The sequence below is a fragment of the Limanda limanda genome, chromosome 2 (assembly GCF_963576545.1).
Source record: "Limanda limanda chromosome 2, fLimLim1.1, whole genome shotgun sequence".
In the NCBI taxonomy this organism is placed as follows: domain Eukaryota; kingdom Metazoa; phylum Chordata; class Actinopteri; order Pleuronectiformes; family Pleuronectidae; genus Limanda; species Limanda limanda.
Window position 1 is genome coordinate 14,136,152 of NC_083637.1, and position 22,468 is coordinate 14,158,619.

The 22,468-nt window shown below is 44.0% G+C and overlaps 2 protein-coding genes across 2 annotated transcripts; both read right to left on the bottom strand.

The window, feature by feature from the left end:
* Positions 1-14,050: 14,050 nt before the first annotated feature.
* On the bottom strand, positions 14,051-17,214 carry LOC133015729 (uncharacterized). The gene has a single exon (XM_061082998.1). It carries the CDS (start codon positions 17,146-17,148, stop codon positions 14,176-14,178), a length of 2,973 nt encoding a protein of 990 aa, XP_060938981.1. The 5' UTR covers positions 17,149-17,214; the 3' UTR covers positions 14,051-14,175.
* A 479-nt stretch (positions 17,215-17,693) lies between these two features.
* Positions 17,694-20,857, bottom strand: LOC133015738 (uncharacterized). The gene has a single exon (XM_061083009.1). The coding sequence runs from the start codon at positions 20,789-20,791 to the stop codon at positions 17,819-17,821; it is 2,973 nt and encodes a 990-aa protein (XP_060938992.1). The 5' UTR covers positions 20,792-20,857; the 3' UTR covers positions 17,694-17,818.
* Positions 20,858-22,468: the final 1,611 nt, after the last annotated feature.

A 22,468-nucleotide genomic window follows, 5' to 3' on the forward strand; every position in this document is an offset into this window, starting at 1 on the left:
ACCACTTGGGCTTTATTCGTCAGGATCCTGGGAGTGAGCATAGAAATGTTAAATTGCTTCATTTTGTCGTGCTTGCAGCCTGAATGATCGAATTTCTTAAAGAACATTTTGTGCAGAAATGATCAACAGAGCAACCGAGTATATCTATTTTTGGAGTCAGTCAATAGAAGAAGAGATAAGGAACCATGTGAGGCGATGCGAGGTAATTTGAGGTAACGTGCAAGAGAAAAAACAAACGGTCTAATCAACTATTTAAATCGGACCTCATTGCCACTCATCGACTGAAAGAACTGGTAATTTGACAGCTTAAATTGCAGCTATTTGCTGTAAACATCGAGCGAGCGATTACACAATTACACACATTAGACCATAATGGGCAGTGCAATTCAGGGTAATATCAAGAGGAGAGCCAGGAGACAAAGAGAGGGCGGATTTATTTTTCAAATATCTACAGACATGTCACGATACATTCAACTGATTTTACGAAACTGCTTATGGGGAATGGAATAATCGGGACATAATGATGCAGTGATGTCCCAGGAGGACTCATCTAGTGGGATGAACTCAAAACGGCCATGTGCTGAATGTTCTTACTAAATATAAAGGCAGCTGGTTTGCTAGATAAGACAGCAAAACGCCTACTTATGGCTCCTCTGCATGGTATGACAACTCAGTGACAGACTGTTACATACAGAACATGTGAGACACCAAATTTAAATAAGAAACCCTAATTCATAATACATGGCACACACACACACAAGAAAAATCCATCATTTCAAAATCAGTTTAGACCCACAAATTAAATGTATGGATATTCTTACACTTTCCATCCGAGCAAAGCGTCATCAACATGGAAAACATGTTATTTATATACAAATAAAGAATGAAGATGATGATGATGCTGCTGATGACTGTTGTGTTGTAACTAATAAGAGTTTAAATTTAGATATTCCTTAAGATTATATGTTGAAGTGGAATCTAAAAGAAATAAATATATACTCAAAAATAGTAATAAATAAATAAATAGGGTGAATTTTGGTATTGTGGGACTTTTATTTGCTTTTTTGACTTCAGTGACAGGTCACTTTGTAATGTGGGACACTTTTCAAAAATCCGACAAGCACTTTGAGTTATGCATGCAAAGTTCAATATTACCCTTTTTAAAAAAGCATTATGCAAATAGGACAGAAATCTGAAAAATAAAATGTAAATTATACGTAGAAATGTCATTAATATTGACTTATATGAGACATATTTTTGCAAGGAAAACCTAAGCCCAAATAAAGAAACTATAATTTTGGATTTAGAACATTGTATTAAAGGTTTATCCCATTTAAAAAGATTTAAAAAATCAAATTAATTATCAACAGCGAGAACAATGACAATAACAGTTTAATTATTCAGTAATTCGTCATTCTTTTGTGCTCAAGGAACAAACTGTTCTTTCAGGTGAGAGACTCATCATCACTGATCAGCCCATTGTCTTCTCCACATATTTAGTGAAACCAGTGGTTCCAGACCACCGGACAGATTATTCTGTTCAAAGGTTTAGCTGTGGATGAGGGGTAGAGCGGTTGTCCTCCAACCAGAAGGTCGGCAGTTTGATCCCTTGCTTTGCTCCCATCTGCATGTCGACGTGTCCTTGGGCAAGATGCTGAGCCCTGAATGGCCCCTCACAGATGTTGAATGCATTAATTGTAATACATAGCGTCCGCTAAATGACATGTAATGTAATGGTCTGCATTAGAAAATCTGAATGTTAATTGTCCGTTCATTTGTAAAACAATTTTAAAATCGTACATTTACTAAAGAAATTTGAATTGCATTTGATTTGTTTGAAAGATGGTATATAAATAAAGGCTTCATGGTCAGATATTTTAAGGAATACAAAACTTGGAAATACAACTTTCCTTTTACGACACAATGTGAAAAACACAAAATGATACGCTGACACGACGGCCCCCCCTCAGGTGAGAGGCTGCGCACTGATCAAAACAGCATCTCCCCCCTCCCCCGCCCAACTAGTCCATTCGTCTAACACTATTATTAGCTCCCACTCACCGCCTCCACCTCTTCCTCAGGACTCGTCCATCTCTCTTTCATCCCTCTCACCTCGCTGCCACCCCAGACGCCATCATCAGTCAGCTGGCTGCAGACGCCTCCGACACACACAAAGACGCACGGTGCTGCTTCGTGAGGCAGGTCGCGGTCAGTCGTACATAATTCATGCCTGTGAAAATGTCACTCTCTATTATAAGAAGCCAGAGGAGCTGGAGCTGCTGAACACAGAGGATGAATCCTGATTGAGATGCTGCCTCGTGCAGCGACTGTGATAGCAACGGAGGCCGTGATGATCACGATGGCTGGTTAGGTCGGAGTCGTGTATGAACCATGTTAACAGTTCTAGAAGATGTATATATAGAGAGAGAGAGTTCTTGTTGTAAAATTGCCGGCTACAGTATAGGTCATACACCTTCTCTATGTTAGTGGATGACATGAACCAAACGAAAACATCAGACTAGACATCACATTTTCTCAAAGACGGTTTGTGTAGTTAGGTAGTTCGTCCAAGTGTTCATCTTCATAGTGAGTTTGGTTGTATTTAGTTATTTGATGCTATGAAAACGGCGAGAAATGTCATGATTGACGATCCAATGTTGCATTCATCTTTGTATACTGTCTGTGATTTGAACATAGACAGACTCTGTTCCACTGATGAAAATAACAAATCCCTGAAATTTGTATTAATACGTCTGTATGTTCCTCATATTCCACAGAAAACAGGCATCAGTGACTTCTCTTTGTCTGGATTTATTGCTTTTCATTCATCATTGGTAGCAGAGCATTTCCCCCATATTAGCCATGTTTCATTTAATAGTAGTAAGTAGTAGGATTTGCAGAATAATCACTGTTGATTTACAGCTAGGTGGAGAAGCAGAAAGCACATGCTCTGTCTTTGGTGCCACACTAATCACTGATTTGTTTTCATGCATGAGGGAACAAAACCACTCATCAAAAGCTTGGTTGGAAAAGGTTTTGAAGTGATCCATTCGGATGTTATCCAGATGTTATGTTAAGAAGCATCATGAGAACGTTTTGATGTAAAACTGATTTAAATGACGGAGGACCTCGGCTTTCATCCGACCATTAAAACGGTTCCCAGCCTGGACTGCGGTCAAGGCCTTGTCTACCTGAACTCCACAGTCAAACCAATGAAGCAGAACACGAGCTGAGCACTTACTGAAGATTTCTAACGATGAAGAAAATGCATATCGTTGTTTGTTTGTCCTTCGTCCATTAATACTGTTTACTTAAATATCTTATTGCATTGGCCTGTAGAAATGTGAACCTTTCTTCCTCTGCAACAAGGCCATCATTCAGACTCAAGCTATAATACAGACTCAACATGGATGACATACAAAATAAGACTAAGCAAATATACGTTGGTTAGCTTGTGAAGCCTGTTTTTCTCAGTAATAACATCCATCCTGAGTGATCCGATCACACGTGGTCCGAGCTGACAACAAGTCTGATCACACCCTGCATGTTATTTGCATATAGAGTGGGGAAGTGAGATCTGACCATAAGTGGTCACAGGAGACACATCCAGGACGCGTTTAGAGTTGTGATCAGGTCCCTCGGCTCAGATGGAAACACCAGGTCTGAACGTGGCCTCAGAATACAGCTGTGCATCGAAGATGGGGGATAAGAAAAAAGCTTCCAGGATGAGTTTTCCTGTCACTTCTTAGTGAATTTTATAATTTACAGTTTAATAACCATCTTTCTTTAGGGACGAGTTCTAAATCAGGTAGTGACTGGGTGGAGGATTTGTGAGAGACACAGTATTGTCCGTAGTACTGAAGGAGGGATTTATCACAGAAATCTACCCGACATGAAGTGGCTGTTCGAGGATTCAAGGTTTAACACGCTCTCCAGGTTTCATTTTCTTGGGGCGAAAAGTATTTTGTATAATTCACAGTAGGGCTGCCGCGATTCGTCGACGTCATCGATTACGTCGACGCTGAAAATGCGTCGACGCGTATAAAATGCGTCGACGCATTTTTTTTTTAAACCGCTGGGCACCAGCCGCGATAGACTATGCATGCCGCGGCTGGGGCAGCAGTCGCCCCGGCGCCCCCCTCCCCTCCACGCAGCCGGAGGCTCGGTGTGCGGCCCGCCTCAAGTTGTTTTTTTTTGGGGGGGGGGGGGGTCCTCGTCCACGGCGCTTCACGGCGTCGCTGGTGCGGGGGCTTCCTTTCTCTTGGACCGCGGGGCGGTGTCCGTCGCAGGTGCGGACGGCTGCCCTGGACGCGAGTCGGGTCCTTCTCGCGTCACCTCAGCTACGGCGCCCGCGTGGGGGGAGGGGGGGCCGCTAGACTGAGTCCATAACATGTGGACATGCTGACATTCTTACATTACAACACGCATGTCTAACTAACGTTTGAGTTTGATTTTGAGCTGGACACCATTGTTTCTTATACTTTAAACTTGTTGCACTTTTTTATTTTGATAAGGGGTTAAATAGAAACTTTGATATCTTTTTGAGTTGCACTGCTGACTTAACTTATATGCCCTCTTTTTTATTTATTTTTATCACGTTGGAGTTGCTAGTTTAAACCTACAGTTTTGCACTTTAATATTTGAGCCTTTGTTTACATTTTGTTTTGTGCTGCATTATACCATGACATACAGTTTGTTGTTGTCAAAATAAAATTAACTGAAATGAAATGGTCAATTTGATTTTTTTGGAGGAAAATTAGTCGTTTAGATTAATCGACTAATCGATAAAATAGTCGTCCGATTAATCGATAGAAAAATAGTCGTTAGTGGCAGCCCTAATTCACAGCTTATCTTTCTTCCTGCTAAGTTATTTTTCACAGCCCACGAAGGAAAACAATTATTCACCTCCATTTAAATTACTCAGAAGAAGAAGTGTGTTTTTGAAAGAATCTTTTGTGTCACTCTCAAGCCCTAACTTCTTTTCCAGGAAAACGTTTCTGTCTTCCTGCACTTTATCACACAGTCCACTTTAAAGCCACTCCTGTGCCACTAAACTCCAAGTTATTATTTCTCTCATATCAGTTGGATGAATCATTCGAAAGAAGACAAATCATATGACAATACTTGTTTTGCTTTCTCCTCAGACATTTCATTTCCTAAAACAACAGTGAATGTTTGACACAGCTCAAGCAGGAATGATGTGCTTGGCAAAGACACTCTGTTATAAAATTTGATATTTAATGGTTAAATCATGTTGATCAAAATTAATAGTTTCTTTATATCAGATATAAAGTTAAGAGCTAACAGGTCACACACATACAGTACACTAACATGTTCACAAATCAAAAAGTTTCATAGATATAAGTCAAAGTTAATCAGAGTTACACTGGTATGGAAAACTGCTTAAGATCATTTTAAACTGGGCTTTAATAAACATATAACAAACCACATCTGCCCTGTGGAGTCACCTCTTGTGTCGTCTGAGGAGCTGATGAGTCACCAGGATTCTCATATTGCAGATTGTCAAGTGCACGTCCCACACAGGGTCCCAGGGGGTTCCCGGCCAATAAAAACAATCGTTTAATTTCATGGTTATTACATTCTCTCAATGCAGGGGTCTGTGACCATGAGTCCTGCAGGACAAACCCCAAATGCCGTGGATGAAGCCTGTGTCATTAGCGCTGGAGGGAACATTTTCATCCACAAAGGGAAAATACAATACTATTCATAAATACAGTCTCGTGTTCTGGAAACCAGTAGTTCCTGACACATGTTTGATCAGCAACCTTCACCTCTCACAGTGGTTTCACCCACAGCACAAATGCTCCACTTGAAAGGGTTGTTTGGTTTTTCAATATATTGAATGAAGATAATTCAGACATTAGTTATATAATAATCAAATACAGTCCAGATAATGACATTTCCTTAATTTATATTTGCTTGCATTCAAAATACAAGAGACTTGAAAACATATTTTGATTGTATTTAACCAATATTTTAAAGATTTTATGCATATTTGACGCACAACAAACTGAATTTATTGCAGCATCTCCGTTTCTTTGTGAAGTGTCATTTTCCCTGACCAGGTCCAAATGGGTTTGACAAACTGACAGATTGCTACAGTTCAACGAGGTAAAACACGTGATAAATCATATCTCAATAGGATTTTAAGCAAGTGGAAAAGGTCATGGGAACTCCCATCATGCACTGAGCACTTCTGCCGTATGTCTCACGCTTGCTCTCGCTTGCTCCTCGTTCTGCAGCAATCTATTATTATTAATTGCTGGTGCTGCTATCATTAATAACATCATACAACATCTATAATCATCACTATTATTATTTTCATTACAGCACCAGTCTGACAGAGCTTACACTGTTACACAACTCTCCTGTTCCTGGCCTCTCTGCCCTCCCTCATTCTCTCTCTCTCCCTTCTCTCTCTCTCTCTTTCTCTTCTCTCCCTCCTTTCCACCCACCTCTCCTCTCTCCCCTATTTGTCTCGTCTCCCCCCAACCGGTCAAGGCAGATGGCCGCCCACACTGAGTCCGGTTCAGAAAGAGGTTCCTGTTAAAAGCTGTTGATTTTCTCGGTTTCTCGTCCTCGCTGTCAGGTCTCTATATATTATTGTGAGGTCTTAACCTTATTATGTAAAGTACAGATTAAATTATGTATATTGTGATTTGGTGCTGTATAAATCCATTGATTAAATGAGATAAAACACAAATTCCACAGTGACATAACTCATCGACAGAAGCTTTTTGTTTTTCTATTTTTCAGCACTGCTTTTTTTCTCTTGTGAAGGGACTGACTCCAGGAACAGTCTTGAGCAATTTGAAAAGCTAAAACCCCCTGAGTAGAGGATTTGCTGTTACATTAAAGTTTAGTTTCTCTCTTGTGAGTCCTGGCTCATATTTCACCATATCCTGCTAAAATTATGGAAAACTGTGCCCATCTGAAACCTCTCAAGGTCGGCCAAGTCAAGTGCCCTGTGTTTGTGCTCTCTTCGCCGCGGAGAGGGTCTCGGGCAGGTTGAGAGCACAACAGCACTTGGTTGCCTTGGTGATGGTATGGTAATCAGATTAGGCCTAATGGTCCGCTCTGTGTTGACTCCCGGGGCAGCTCGGCACATGTGAAGGCAGCTACAATATGAACTTTGTGATGGACTCATTATTAACTAATTTCAGGGTTCTAAGCCTTTTTTTTTTTATCCAAACATTTGCACTGGATGGAAATCATAAGCCGCAGATGTGCGGAGAGACACGAGGGAAGTGTGTTTCTTGAAATCTCAGCACATTTTAATGCCTCATGCGGCTGTGACACTGTGAAAACGATCGGGATTAGAGCCTTATTTGGCAGTTAAACTCCATTATTGACTTTGTGCAATGGATTTACTTTCTCTCGATCACTTCTTCTTAATTGCTTATGTTGGTTGTAACTGGTGGTATGATGACTATGAGAAAAAGCAAAACTTTACCAAAGATAACATGTATAGTCAGGAATATCCCACCCTCATCTTTAAAAGGCAGTATGAAAAAGTAAAGGTATTGTTTTTTTATTTCGTTAAAATGATTAGCTCCCTGTATTTATTGCTTTATTTTAATATTTCTTCAGCTGCAGAGAGAGTGTACACAGGGGAACCACTTTTACAACATTTCCCTCTTCCCCAGTTCCAGTAAAATGTGAGTGTTAATCATCGTTATTATTTTTTTAAAGTTAACTACAGAGCTTGATTGTAATAGCTGCTTTCCTTTGCAGGAAATTTCATTCAGCATAGCGTAGCATATCAAACCCGTGTGTTCTGTTCTTTTAAGGCCAGGGCTGTGGTGAGTATTGGCAGGACGAAAGCTGATGGCATGCATTGGCGAACAACCATAGACTTTATTTAAGGTAGACGACACGACAGCTCCCAAAAAGTAAAGCCACCTGGTGGCTGGCTGCAGTAAAGGTCATAAATCAAACTTTATCCATGTTAATGGAAGTGCCAAGGACAAACAAAATGTCAAATAAAAGTTTTCTCAAAGATGTTTTTAGCTTTTGATGATGTTTCTCCAAGTGTTAATTTTCTGGTAAGTTTTGTTTTAATTAGTTAATTGACACTATAAATCCAGTGTGAAACGTCATGATTGACTCAGTAACCCTACAAAGCAGATTGTGAATCCACATGTGCAAGATGGCAGCGTTGGTATCCAGAATATTTTGGCCTAGTTTCTAGATATTGGGAGGATGTGGAGACTTGTCGTCCATCTAAAAACACAGTGCACGCAAAGAAAATGGTGTAAGAAGATTAGTATTAGATGAAAATGACTCCTCATTGTCTTTATCCTCTACCACTTGCACTCCATGCAGGCGGAGAAGCATTTCTCTGAGTCTGCAGCTTGTGTTTCCTCACCCTTGCAGAAAACAAACAAGGATAAATAGGAAGCATCATTACCCCTTAAACAACGAGTCAATCCCACTCTCGTAGTTTTGCCGAACAGTGGTGAGCGTCAGCAGCTCGAGGGTCAAAGTTCAACCACACAGAACTTAACAGGTGACAAATGAGGCAGGATCCATTAAGCACGACAGAGTGCAAGTGCAACATGTCACCTCGCTCATTGAAATGAATGGGGTGTGAAGTCAAGTGTGACTCCAACATAAGAGTAATTCAATCGGCTGATGCTGCCATAGGCATTAGCAGCATTACAGCAAAGCTCAACAGGGGCTTGTGCCTGTGTACTGTGTGTTATGTAAGGTAGAAGTATGTTGGTTTTTTTCAAATATGAGGAAAATTAGGTTGGGTGGTTCAAGTTGCAGCCGCAGTTTAGTAATCCAGTGATTTTTTCTGTTATTTTTTTAACCTGAAACAGACCTTAGAAGATTAAGTTTACAGAGGTTTTCTGATATAATAAATTAACGGGCCCTCACACTGACGAACAAGGACAACAAGGAAAGAGCACAGGTCCATTATCAGGATGCTGAACATGGTCCTTGGAAAAGGAGCCAGATTTATCATCTGAGGAAAGAGAATTAACTTCAAGCTTTTAAGTCACTGATGAATGTGTTTAAAGTGGCCCAGGAAATTAACTGAGGGCACCTTGTCGGGCTGAGCATCATCATTTAGTTTCATTTATTTCATTTGGAATGGATATTTCACCGAATAATTAAAATCCTTTTCCAATTCATTTTTCAGTGAACTATCCCTTTAATTCAGTATTTGTAATCATTCTTTATTAATCTAGATTTAATCAAGACAATATTTGGTTAGCTGTTGTTTAAGTCTGGGACCTTACTGTGTGGTGACAGCATATTCTGTGGTCTGAACCCTGGCACTCTGATGTGTCCTTGTGCTGTATGATATAAAACATGCTGCGTGTAACAGCGCAACTTAATAATAATATAATATTAATAATAACTTGTGACGGCAACTTGTAGTGTGAAGCCCTTTACATGATGATGAGACTTGAAATGTGCTTTATAAAATACTGTCAATTTACCATAAAAACACAGATGAAACCATTGGGATGCAGTCACGTAGATGTTTTGTTTGGCGGCACTTCCTTTAACCTGCTGCCCTGAGTATTAAAACCTGAGGGACTTGTCTCAAGTTTCCTGACACTTTCTGTGTGTATGTGCCGGAAGGAGGAAACTTCCCCTAATGACATCGGAGGAATGTTCCCACAGCTGAAGGAGAGGGCAGCCAAGGGATTAATCTCTCCTACATGTTTGGAGTGGAACCGAACGTTGCTGAATCAAACCACCTCCCAGTCCTGGAGGTCACCGCAACCCCCCCACTCGCCCTAGTCGTTTTGTTTATTTTGCTGTTTTCAAACTAGATTTATTGTTATTTACAAATTCCACAACATTCTACTTCTTTTTTTATATCGTGTTGCTGTCTGTATATTATGTACAATGGGTGAAAGACAGGCTCTGGCAGCTTTGTCCACATGCATGAGGTCTTCATAATAACAGTTTATGTTATAATGTAAATAAAGATGGATGACGTGACAGCTCTCCAAAAGCGAAGACAAAGCATCTTGATCGCCACCTAGTGGCTGGCTGCGGTGCATACCTTAAATCTACACTCAAGGATACAATCAGGTCCTCCATGTTAGTGGTTCATATTGATGTACGTCCAAGTGCTCATTATTCGTGGAAGTTTTAATAAATTGATGTATTGCTATGGCAACAGAGTGAAACTCCATGATTGACAGCTGAATCACGATCGGTGTGTATCAGCATGACATATACCCAGGCCACATCCCCCAGTCACGACTGCGCAAACTCTGGCTCCGTATAAATTGTCCACCAGATTTGGTGGTTGGACAACACATGAAATATAAGGAGTGATGTGTTGATCTTCGGGAGGCCTGTTTTCTTTGGCAAGAGCTGCATCTCAGTTTCCCTTGCTTGTGTAGGGGGATGAAGACAAATCCCAGGCCTCATGTTTCCCATATAATCTGTGTCAGTGTGAAGGAAAAAAGGACACTGGGACTTACAGTGTCCTTCAGTGACTAAATGTAGGGAGCTGGCTTCATACTTCACATGTTCACACTCACCACGGATGAATCAACCAAATTGCCTTTCGCTTTAGCGGCAGTGTTTATCCCTGTGCCAGATGTTGAACTTGAGTTAATGCATTGCCCACAAACAAATATTTCAAATCATTGCAGGACATTATTGTGTTTGTGTTGTAAACTGTATATAATCTATATGAACAATTTAGGTTCTTCTGTGTGTGATTTAGTTTCCTCAGCAGGTTACAGGTTCGGGTCAAGGGGCAAACATGAGCAGGAGCAGGGAGCGATTACTCAAAGGGGAAACTGTTGAGGAAATAATAGTCTTCTATTTTAGATCTTTCTGAGCCGACTCTTTTGAACTGATTCTTATCGAAGACAAATTGATTCGCAGCTCCAGTGGATTCATTGGAACATTTTAAATTACAAAGTTGCTGTTGTATGGACACATGGACGTGTCTGACACCGACCCTGGATCAGCCACAGAGCAGCCACCTCCTCAGAGTCACCTGAGTCTGAGGAACACTGTTTGTACGGATCAAACGGCTTCTGAATTTACAAACGACTCTGACTGTTAATATGAGAGCTATGGTAATGGAATATATACTCAGATCCTTCTGAATAAATACTCCTATTAAATGTCTAGCATGGAAAAGTAAAAGTAAACGATATGGGAGTATATGAGTGAAAGCCGTGGTTTGGTCCTTTTTGGTTGATATGTTATACCAGCTGACATGTGTTATCTTTAAAGATTTCTCGGATCAAACATAAAACACATCAAGGCAGGCAGGTGCAGCAGAGAAAATCTGATGTGAAGTTAAATAGACTTACAGAGGATTCAGCTGGCAAATGGACGGGCAGGTGCAAAGAGAAAATCCAACTTGAAAGATAAAAAGGAACACGAAGAACAGAACAACCACATGAGATGAATGAAATCAACACACATCGAGGAGGGACCCCGGAGTTCACATGACTTTTTGTGAAACGATAAAAGCCACATTGTCTAAAATGTTCATCTTAAAAGTAACTAGTAAATGAAGAGTCCAATCTTATAAAGTGAATCATAAAGTACAATTATTCCCTCTGAAATGTAAATTAGTGGAAGCATAAAGTAAGTACAGTACCTGAGTAAAAGTATTTGGTGTCTGGCACTGAAAACCAATGTTTTCCTTGGGTTGTGTAAGTGCATTCATCTGAGATGATGAAAATCAACATGAAACCACAGAGTCTCAGCAGAGCTGCTGCAGCTCACCCGCTGCTGCGGACCTTACATGAACCGTATCCTCATCTGCACGGCACCAATCTAACTGCTGGCAGCACATCACAATACTCACCCATTTGGCTCACACACACAAGTGAACTTGTATAATAAAGAGCACACAGTCTGCCAATATGACAAATGCACTAATTACAGAAGGATGAAGGGTCTTGTTTGCGGTGACCTCTAGGAAATGGAGTTCATTTGGAGAAATGCAATCACAGAATGTTAGCAACAAACTGTGAAAATACACTAAAGCCTGCCCGCAAGGCATGAGCTGTGTGTGGTATCTTATTCTTTCAGAAGTGCAAATTCACAAATCTCATACTTAGTTAATTCATGCATTTGTAAAGCTCAATGTTTTTAGAGTCAAATGTGTTGGAGAAAGAGATACTGTAGCTAACTTAATTCCTAAGAACAATTGAAAGAGCTCTGCACGAGAAATAAAGAGAAGGATTGGGATGAATCTGACAGAACGCTACAAAAATATAATATATATAATGAAATAACCGAGGATATAACTGTTATAAGAGTAACTAAATAAGATCAGTGTTTTCCAAAGATGTTTCAAAAGATTTTTCTGTATGGAAGAAAAGATCATGTGAAACTTTTGCGGCCAGAATAAGTTATCATCATCATATAGAGGACACACTGAACCTGCATCGTTTGTCCTCCTCTTTTCTGTATCACTGCTTTTCTGTCATCAGTGTTTGAGCAAATTCTGCAGTTTTTGGTTTTGTGTCCTCTGCGGGTGCTAACCTCCCAAAGGAGGACATCCGAAGTGCAGGTATTTGATTTTTTCAAATTGTAAACCACATGAAAACAACAGTACGTTTTTTTCAAAAGCTGATAAAAGCATGGTATATCACCACAGAGCCATTTCAAAGTGTATATAATGATTGCTGGAAATGAATGGACATGAAAAGACAAAGATCAGCAAAAGACTGTTGGTCTGAGGACGATCAAATAGACTTTTCAGACATATGAACATAAAAGATGGTGGCATTCGTTATTCCCTGGAGTGAAGCGGGAGCTGATGATGCACACACTCAGACAAGGTGAAAGAGAGTGACACTTCAAAAACAGAAATGAGTTCCGTCCTGGCCAACACGGGAGAGCTGTGACGAGCAAAGGTGTCAAATCAGGAGAATCCTGATGGATAAATGGGGAAATTAGTTTCTTTGTGTGTCAAAGTCAAAGCTGAAATCTGGACTTTACTCCACATTGTGATCACCTGCAGCAAATTGTGTCAAACTTTTCTGTTCATCACCTCCACCACTGACGTTATCTTTTCATTGCAATGTTTATAAAGATGGACGGTGAAGCCAAAGCATCTCTATCACCACCTGGTGGCTGGCTGCAGTATAAGTCATAAAGCCGGCCTCCTCCATATTATTGGACAGGACATGGACCAAACTTAAAAGTCAAAGTCCAGATTAAATAATTTTTTCTCAATTATTGTGTTCTGTCATTTCAGTTGTATTTTGAATGCCAAAGTGTTTGTTTTTCTGGTAAGTTTGGTTTGGAAGTCTGACTTGTTTAGTAGAAGAAACACATCGTCCATCTTTATGTTCACTCTACGATCTCATTAGCAGAATTAAACTTCTGAACTGATTTTATTAAAACTTGGTGAAAGGCTGGGGCCAAGGTAGAGAACATTTACTTTTAGAGCAGATTAAATTAAGGACTTTCACTTTCTTTAACATTGTGAAACTGGCTGACAAAAGTATACATCAAACATGTACTTCGGACATGTCCTGTATGTTTGAATATCTAAATACATCTAACTATATCTAACATGTTCCAAGACAAGGTGTTGTGGAGTTTGCATTGTAATGGTGGTTGGGATAAAAGTCTGCTCCTACAGCAGAGGGAGTTCATGGAATATAAATCCATACTTTCACATCATTTATTTAAAGATCACCTGAAGCAGCAGAAGTGCCGAGGGACCGCTGATATCCACTGCAGCTTATTGTGGTATCAGAGTAAAAATATCACAAAGCTTCACAGTATGAAACAATAAGTCAAACGTCAGTGAGGAAAGAAAATTACTCCCATTATGTTGAAAGAAGAAGAAATGTTTGAAATGTTGTGGTAAATATTAAGTGGAAGTTTGTTTGAGCAACGAGACAACCAGCAGATTTTTTGAAATTATGATTAACTTTGTATAGCTTTGATTCACAGATTTGAGTCATTGATTCACAGCAAACACTGAGGTATATTTTAGGATTTAAAGGAACTCACAGCCCCCAAAGACAATTATCTGTCTTGCTGTATACATACATCTACTGATGCCTAATCTGGACACATCTTCAGTGATGTTCCTGGAATCATTGGACGTTTCGGGTCTTTCAACATCATACGCCCTCCTCCAGGTGACCCAGCCGGGGCTGATCAGACCCCAGCTTGTGTCCAGATGACTAGCTAGCTACCATGACTCCATGGCTCCCCTCTTTTGAGCCACAGCCATCTTGAGGCTCTCTCTGCCGCATCGGTGGTACTGCGGATGGCTCTCCTCTTTCTCTCACCCTCGATGCCTAAACTACTGAAGGCTCTGGCCAAGGAACGGGCTGCAAATCCTCTGCATCCAACCTCCACAGGGAAACACCTTGCTCTCCAGCCAGCCTGCTGGCAGTCACTGACCAGTCCTGCGTACTTGGAGAGCTTCCTCTCAAAGGCTTCTTCCAAGCGATCTTCCCACGGGACTGTCAGCTCCAGCAGCACTGCTTGCTTGGTGGATTCAGACACAAGGACAATGTCTGGTCGCAGGGTGGTGACTGCAATATGGCTGGGGAACTTCAGCTGATGTTCAAGGTCCACCAACAACTGCCAGTCTCTTGCAGACGTCAGGATGCCTGCAGATGATGTTCTTCTGGCAGGAGTTGGCTTGTCCCCAGCTCTGACAAAGGCGATGGTTATCTTGGAGGGTCGGAATTGCTTTGCCCACGCCAGTCCTGCGCTGATGGCTTCAGCAATGGTCTTGAGGACTTGGTCATGCCTCCACCTGTACCGACCATCTCCAAGTGCCCTTGTACAGCAACTGAGGATGTGTTCCAGGGTTCCTCGCTTGGAACACAGTGGGCATGCTGGTGTCTCTGCTATGCCCCATATGTGCAGATTTGACGGGCTTGGAAGCACGTCATACACTGCCTGGATGAGGAATTTGATGCGGTGAGGCTCGGCTTTCCAAAGCTCAGCCCAGGTCACTTTCCTTTCAACCGCATTCTCCCACCTCGTCCAAGCTCCCTGTTGCTTCATTCCCACTGCCTTGCAGGTTCTCGTCTCCTCCACTGCTGCTCTCACCTCCTCCTGAACAAGTCGTCGCCTTTCCTTCCCCCTGGTGTTCATTTGGGGAGTTGGAAAGGATCCTAGCCCTGCTCGACTTCGTGTGACCACTCCCACCAGGCTCCTGTGACGCAGCCTTGCATCTGCCTCTTGAACCGCATCCTCTGCCCTCCATTTCCTGCCAGTCCTCACTTGGATCCCTGCTTTAGCCACCTTCGGATCACTTGAGTCCCTGTACTGAACCACTTCTCTGGCTCTAGTTACCTTGAATTCCTCCTCCAAGGATTTGAAAGGCAGTCGCAGTTTGTTGGTGTTCCCGTAGAGTGCAATGCTGCTCAGGCTCCTTGGTAATCCAAGCCATCTCCGGAGGTGTTTGCTGACTTTCCTCTCCAAGGTCTCAACTGTTGAGATAGGGACCGCATAGACAAGGAGGGGCCACAGGATCCTGGGAAGAATGCCATGTTGGTAGACCCAGGCTTTAAACTTCCCAGGTAGGCCTGACTTGTCCACGGATTTCAGCCAGCCATCCAACTCAGTGCAGGTTGACTGGATAGATGTTGTGTCTCTCAGAGAGCAGTCAAAAACCTTGCCCAAGCTCTTGACTGGCTTCTCTGTGATAGTTGGAATGGCTGTGCCTGTGATGTTAAACCGGAACTTGTCCTCCACCTTCCCTTTCCTCAGCACCATTGATCTGGATTTGGCGGGTTTGAAACGCATCCGGGCCCACTCCACCAGCTTTTCAAGTCCCCTCAGAATCCACCGGCAGCCTGGGACCGATTCCGTCATGACTGTGAGGTCATCCATGAATGCCCTGATGGGTGGTTGCCGTTGTCCGGAATTCGTGCGGGGCCCTCTGCACTCTGGCTCAGCAGACTTAGTGAGCATGTTCATGGCTAGGGAGAACAATGTCACAGAGATAGTACACCCTGTGATGATACCGATCTCCACCTTGTGCCAACTGGATGTTATTGCTCCTGAAGAGACCCTCATCCTGAAATTGCTGTAATAATCAGCGATGAGGTCTCTACACCTGCTGGGTACATGATGTTTTCTCAAGGTGAGCTGAACCAGCTTGTGTGGAATGGAACCGAATGCATTTGCCAGGTCAAGCCACAACACTGACAGGTTGCCCTTGTTCTCTCTGGCCTCCCGAATGAGCTGTGTCACCACACCAGTATGCTCCACACATCCTGACATTCCTGGAATGCCGCCTTTCTGGACAGATGTATCGATGTAGGTGTTCTTTGCCAGGTAGGTACACAGCCGTTTGGAAACCGCACTGAAGAAAATCTTTGCCTCAACACACAGCAGGGAGATGATGCGGAACTGGTCTAGCTGAGTGGAGTTTTCCTCCTTCGGGATCCATACCCCTTCAGCCACTCTCCATTGTTCAGGGATCCTCCCTCTTCTCCAGAAGACTCGCAGGATTCTCCACAGACGCAGCAGGAGTTTGGGACAGTTCTTGTACACTTTGTATGAAGTGCCACTCGGTCCTGGTGCAGAGCTTGCCCTAGCTTTGCAGACAACCTCCCTGACTTCCTTTAGCTGCAGCTCCGACATGTCAAACTGCACTTCTGGTTCAGGGGGTTCTATGAGGTTGTTACACTCTCCCAACTCCTGCTCTCTTACTGGGTCGCTGTACGTCTGCTTCAGATGTTGGTCTATGTCTTCCTGCGAGGAGGCCAGTTTGCCACTGCGCTTCTGCCCCAGCAAATCCTTAGTGAACTTGAAGGGGTTAGCGATGAAAGCAGCACGTTTACGTGCCCTCTCGCACCGCCGCCTCCGATGCCACTCAGCCCGGCGGAGAACTCTGATGTTTTTCCGAAGGATGCACATTAGCTGGGCCAGGCCAATGCGATCCTCTTGTCCTGCCGCCTTGTACTGGGATTTCAGCGCTTTCATCTCCTGCCTGATGTTGTGGATCCTTACAGCTCTTTGATTCTTTGAGTAAGACGTTCCGGAGCTTTTCTTCTCCTCCTCGCCAAACCGCTCAGCTGCGATGCTGACAATGATTGTAGTCATAGCTCGTAGCTTCCTGTCGGCCTCTCCTTTCGCCATTGCCTCCAGAATTTGGTCGACATCGTCATCGAACTTTTTCCAGAGTGAGGTCATGCTAGCTGCAGGCCATTTTATCCGCCTCCTGTCAGACTTGGTGCTTGAGGGATTAGTTTGCAACACTTGGAGGTTCTGGGCACTGTGGGGTGACTCCGGGCCTGGCCCCTCCTGCGTCTCACCAGGTGTAACACCTGTGCGTTGTGTTGCTTCTGCTCCCAACCGGCACTTCATCCTCGCTTGGTGGATCTTTAAGCCATGGATGTTCTTGCAGATTTTACCGCATGTACACTGCTTGCTCATAGTCGTTTGTCCGTTGCCTGGGTCTGTTACCGTTGTATCCGACCGACTGGGGTGCTCATCCTCCCCCCCTCTCGGGCACCCCTGGGGGTATTTTTTCATTAAGTTCATCGTAGCTTGGTTGGGTTCCTCCTCTCAGAGGATGCAGATTGGGTTGCTGACCCGTTCTGCCCCGGTTGCCGTCTCTCCGGGCTGTCACTGCCTCTCCAGTAGTCACCACACTCTTCATGGTTGTCATCCAGTCTTTCCTGGCTGTCACTGATCACTCAGGGTATTACTGTATACATACATCTACTGATGCCTAATCTGGACACATCTTCAGTGATGTTCCTGGAATCATTGGACGTTTCGGGTCTTTCAACATCATACGCCCTCCTCCAGGTGACCCAGCCGGGGCTGATCAGACCCCAGCTTGTGTCCAGATGACTAGCTAGCTACCATGACTCCATGGCTCCCCTCTTTTGAGCCACAGCCATCTTGAGGCTCTCTCTGCCGCATCGGTGGTACTGCGGATGGCTCTCCTCTTTCTCTCACCCTCGATGCCTAAACTACTGAAGGCTCTGGCCAAGGAACGGGCTGCAAATCCTCTGCATCCAACCTCCACAGGGAAACACCTTGCTCTCCAGCCAGCCTGCTGGCAGTCACTGACCAGTCCTGCGTACTTGGAGAGCTTCCTCTCAAAGGCTTCTTCCAAGCGATCTTCCCACGGGACTGTCAGCTCCAGCAGCACTGCTTGCTTGGTGGATTCAGACACAAGGACAATGTCTGGTCGCAGGGTGGTGACTGCAATATGGCTGGGGAACTTCAGCTGATGTTCAAGGTCCACCAACAACTGCCAGTCTCTTGCAGACGTCAGGATGCCTGCAGATGATGTTCTTCTGGCAGGAGTTGGCTTGTCCCCAGCTCTGACAAAGGCGATGGTTATCTTGGAGGGTCGGAATTGCTTTGCCCACGCCAGTCCTGCGCTGATGGCTTCAGCAATGGTCTTGAGGACTTGGTCATGCCTCCACCTGTACCGACCATCTCCAAGTGCCCTTGTACAGCAACTGAGGATGTGTTCCAGGGTTCCTCGCTTGGAACACAGTGGGCATGCTGGTGTCTCTGCTATGCCCCATATGTGCAGATTTGACGGGCTTGGAAGCACGTCATACACTGCCTGGATGAGGAATTTGATGCGGTGAGGCTCGGCTTTCCAAAGCTCAGCCCAGGTCACTTTCCTTTCAACCGCATTCTCCCACCTCGTCCAAGCTCCCTGTTGCTTCATTCCCACTGCCTTGCAGGTTCTCGTCTCCTCCACTGCTGCTCTCACCTCCTCCTGAACAAGTCGTCGCCTTTCCTTCCCCCTGGTGTTCATTTGGGGAGTTGGAAAGGATCCTAGCCCTGCTCGACTTCGTGTGACCACTCCCACCAGGCTCCTGTGACGCAGCCTTGCATCTGCCTCTTGAACCGCATCCTCTGCCCTCCATTTCCTGCCAGTCCTCACTTGGATCCCTGCTTTAGCCACCTTCGGATCACTTGAGTCCCTGTACTGAACCACTTCTCTGGCTCTAGTTACCTTGAATTCCTCCTCCAAGGATTTGAAAGGCAGTCGCAGTTTGTTGGTGTTCCCGTAGAGTGCAATGCTGCTCAGGCTCCTTGGTAATCCAAGCCATCTCCGGAGGTGTTTGCTGACTTTCCTCTCCAAGGTCTCAACTGTTGAGATAGGGACCGCATAGACAAGGAGGGGCCACAGGATCCTGGGAAGAATGCCATGTTGGTAGACCCAGGCTTTAAACTTCCCAGGTAGGCCTGACTTGTCCACGGATTTCAGCCAGCCATCCAACTCAGTGCAGGTTGACTGGATAGATGTTGTGTCTCTCAGAGAGCAGTCAAAAACCTTGCCCAAGCTCTTGACTGGCTTCTCTGTGATAGTTGGAATGGCTGTGCCTGTGATGTTAAACCGGAACTTGTCCTCCACCTTCCCTTTCCTCAGCACCATTGATCTGGATTTGGCGGGTTTGAAACGCATCCGGGCCCACTCCACCAGCTTTTCAAGTCCCCTCAGAATCCACCGGCAGCCTGGGACCGATTCCGTCATGACTGTGAGGTCATCCATGAATGCCCTGATGGGTGGTTGCCGTTGTCCGGAATTCGTGCGGGGCCCTCTGCACTCTGGCTCAGCAGACTTAGTGAGCATGTTCATGGCTAGGGAGAACAATGTCACAGAGATAGTACACCCTGTGATGATACCGATCTCCACCTTGTGCCAACTGGATGTTATTGCTCCTGAAGAGACCCTCATCCTGAAATTGCTGTAATAATCAGCGATGAGGTCTCTACACCTGCTGGGTACATGATGTTTTCTCAAGGTGAGCTGAACCAGCTTGTGTGGAATGGAACCGAATGCATTTGCCAGGTCAAGCCACAACACTGACAGGTTGCCCTTGTTCTCTCTGGCCTCCCGAATGAGCTGTGTCACCACACCAGTATGCTCCACACATCCTGACATTCCTGGAATGCCGCCTTTCTGGACAGATGTATCGATGTAGGTGTTCTTTGCCAGGTAGGTACACAGCCGTTTGGAAACCGCACTGAAGAAAATCTTTGCCTCAACACACAGCAGGGAGATGATGCGGAACTGGTCTAGCTGAGTGGAGTTTTCCTCCTTCGGGATCCATACCCCTTCAGCCACTCTCCATTGTTCAGGGATCCTCCCTCTTCTCCAGAAGACTCGCAGGATTCTCCACAGACGCAGCAGGAGTTTGGGACAGTTCTTGTACACTTTGTATGAAGTGCCACTCGGTCCTGGTGCAGAGCTTGCCCTAGCTTTGCAGACAACCTCCCTGACTTCCTTTAGCTGCAGCTCCGACATGTCAAACTGCACTTCTGGTTCAGGGGGTTCTATGAGGTTGTTACACTCTCCCAACTCCTGCTCTCTTACTGGGTCGCTGTACGTCTGCTTCAGATGTTGGTCTATGTCTTCCTGCGAGGAGGCCAGTTTGCCACTGCGCTTCTGCCCCAGCAAATCCTTAGTGAACTTGAAGGGGTTAGCGATGAAAGCAGCACGTTTACGTGCCCTCTCGCACCGCCGCCTCCGATGCCACTCAGCCCGGCGGAGAACTCTGATGTTTTTCCGAAGGATGCACATTAGCTGGGCCAGGCCAATGCGATCCTCTTGTCCTGCCGCCTTGTACTGGGATTTCAGCGCTTTCATCTCCTGCCTGATGTTGTGGATCCTTACAGCTCTTTGATTCTTTGAGTAAGACGTTCCGGAGCTTTTCTTCTCCTCCTCGCCAAACCGCTCAGCTGCGATGCTGACAATGATTGTAGTCATAGCTCGTAGCTTCCTGTCGGCCTCTCCTTTCGCCATTGCCTCCAGAATTTGGTCGACATCGTCATCGAACTTTTTCCAGAGTGAGGTCATGCTAGCTGCAGGCCATTTTATCCGCCTCCTGTCAGACTTGGTGCTTGAGGGATTAGTTTGCAACACTTGGAGGTTCTGGGCACTGTGGGGTGACTCCGGGCCTGGCCCCTCCTGCGTCTCACCAGGTGTAACACCTGTGCGTTGTGTTGCTTCTGCTCCCAACCGGCACCGGAAATGAATGGACATGAAAAGACAAAGATCAGCAAAAGACTGTTGGTCTGAGGACGATCAAATAGACTTTTCAGACATATGAACATAAAAGATGGTGGCATTCGTTATTCCCTGGAGTGAAGCGGGAGCTGATGATGCACACACTCAGACAAGGTGAAAGAGAGTGACACTTCAAAAACAGAAATGAGTTCCGTCCTGGCCAACACGGGAGAGCTGTGACGAGCAAAGGTGTCAAATCAGGAGAATCCTGATGGATAAATGGGGAAATTAGTTTCTTTGTGTGTCAAAGTCAAAGCTGAAATCTGGACTTTACTCCACATTGTGATCACCTGCAGCAAATTGTGTCAAACTTTTCTGTTCATCACCTCCACCACTGACGTTATGTTTTCATTGCAATGTTTATAAAGATGGACGGTGAAGCCAAAGCATCTCTATCACCACCTGGTGGCTGGCTGCAGTATAAGTCATAAAGCCGGCCTCCTCCATATTATTGGACAGGACATGGACCAAACTTAAAAGTCAAAGTCCAGATTAAATAATTTTTTCTCAATTATTGTGTTCTGTCATTTCAGTTGTATTTTGAATGCCAAAGTGTTTGTTTTTCTGGTAAGTTTGGTTTGGAAGTCTGACTTGTTTAGTAGAAGAAACACATCGTCCATCTTTATGTTCACTCTACGATCTCATTAGCAGAATTAAACTTCTGAACTGATTTTATTAAAACTTGGTGAAAGGCTGGGGCCAAGGTAGAGAACATTTACTTTTAGAGCAGATTAAATTAAGGACTTTCACTTTCTTTAACATTGTGAAACTGGCTGACAAAAGTATACATCAAACATGTACTTCGGACATGTCCTGTATGTTTGAATATCTAAATACATCTAACTATATCTAACATGTTCCAAGACAAGGTGTTGTGGAGTTTGCATTGTAATGGTGGTTGGGATAAAAGTCTGCTCCTACAGCAGAGGGAGTTCATGGAATATAAATCCATACTTTCACATCATTTATTTAAAGATCACCTGAAGCAGCAGAAGTGCCGAGGGACCGCTGATATCCACTGCAGCTTATTGTGGTATCAGAGTAAAAATATCACAAAGCTTCACAGTATGAAACAATAAGTCAAACGTCAGTGAGGAAAGAAAATTACTCCCATTATGTTGAAAGAAGAAGAAATGTTTGAAATGTTGTGGTAAATATTAAGTGGAAGTTTGTTTGAGCAACGAGACAACCAGCAGATTTTTTGAAATTATGATTAACTTTGTATAGCTTTGATTCACAGATTTGAGTCATTGATTCACAGCAAACACTGAGGTATATTTTAGGATTTAAAGGAACTCACAGCCCCCAAAGACAATTATCTGTCTTGCAACATCCTGGTAAAAATTACCATCTTTAGTCTGTTAGTAGGAATCTTATCAAATTACAAATAAAGATGCTGTCCAGATTACTCTTGAGTTTTCATATAACTGAGAGGTTTGTAAATTCTAATCTGGGGCTGTTTTGTAG

Excerpts from the sequence above, each read along its gene's own strand:
- LOC133015738 (XM_061083009.1), bottom strand. The coding sequence starts at position 20,791 with ATGACCTCACTCTGGAAAAAGTTCGATGACGATGTCGACCAAATTCTG.
- LOC133015729 (XM_061082998.1), bottom strand. The coding sequence starts at position 17,148 with ATGACCTCACTCTGGAAAAAGTTCGATGACGATGTCGACCAAATTCTG.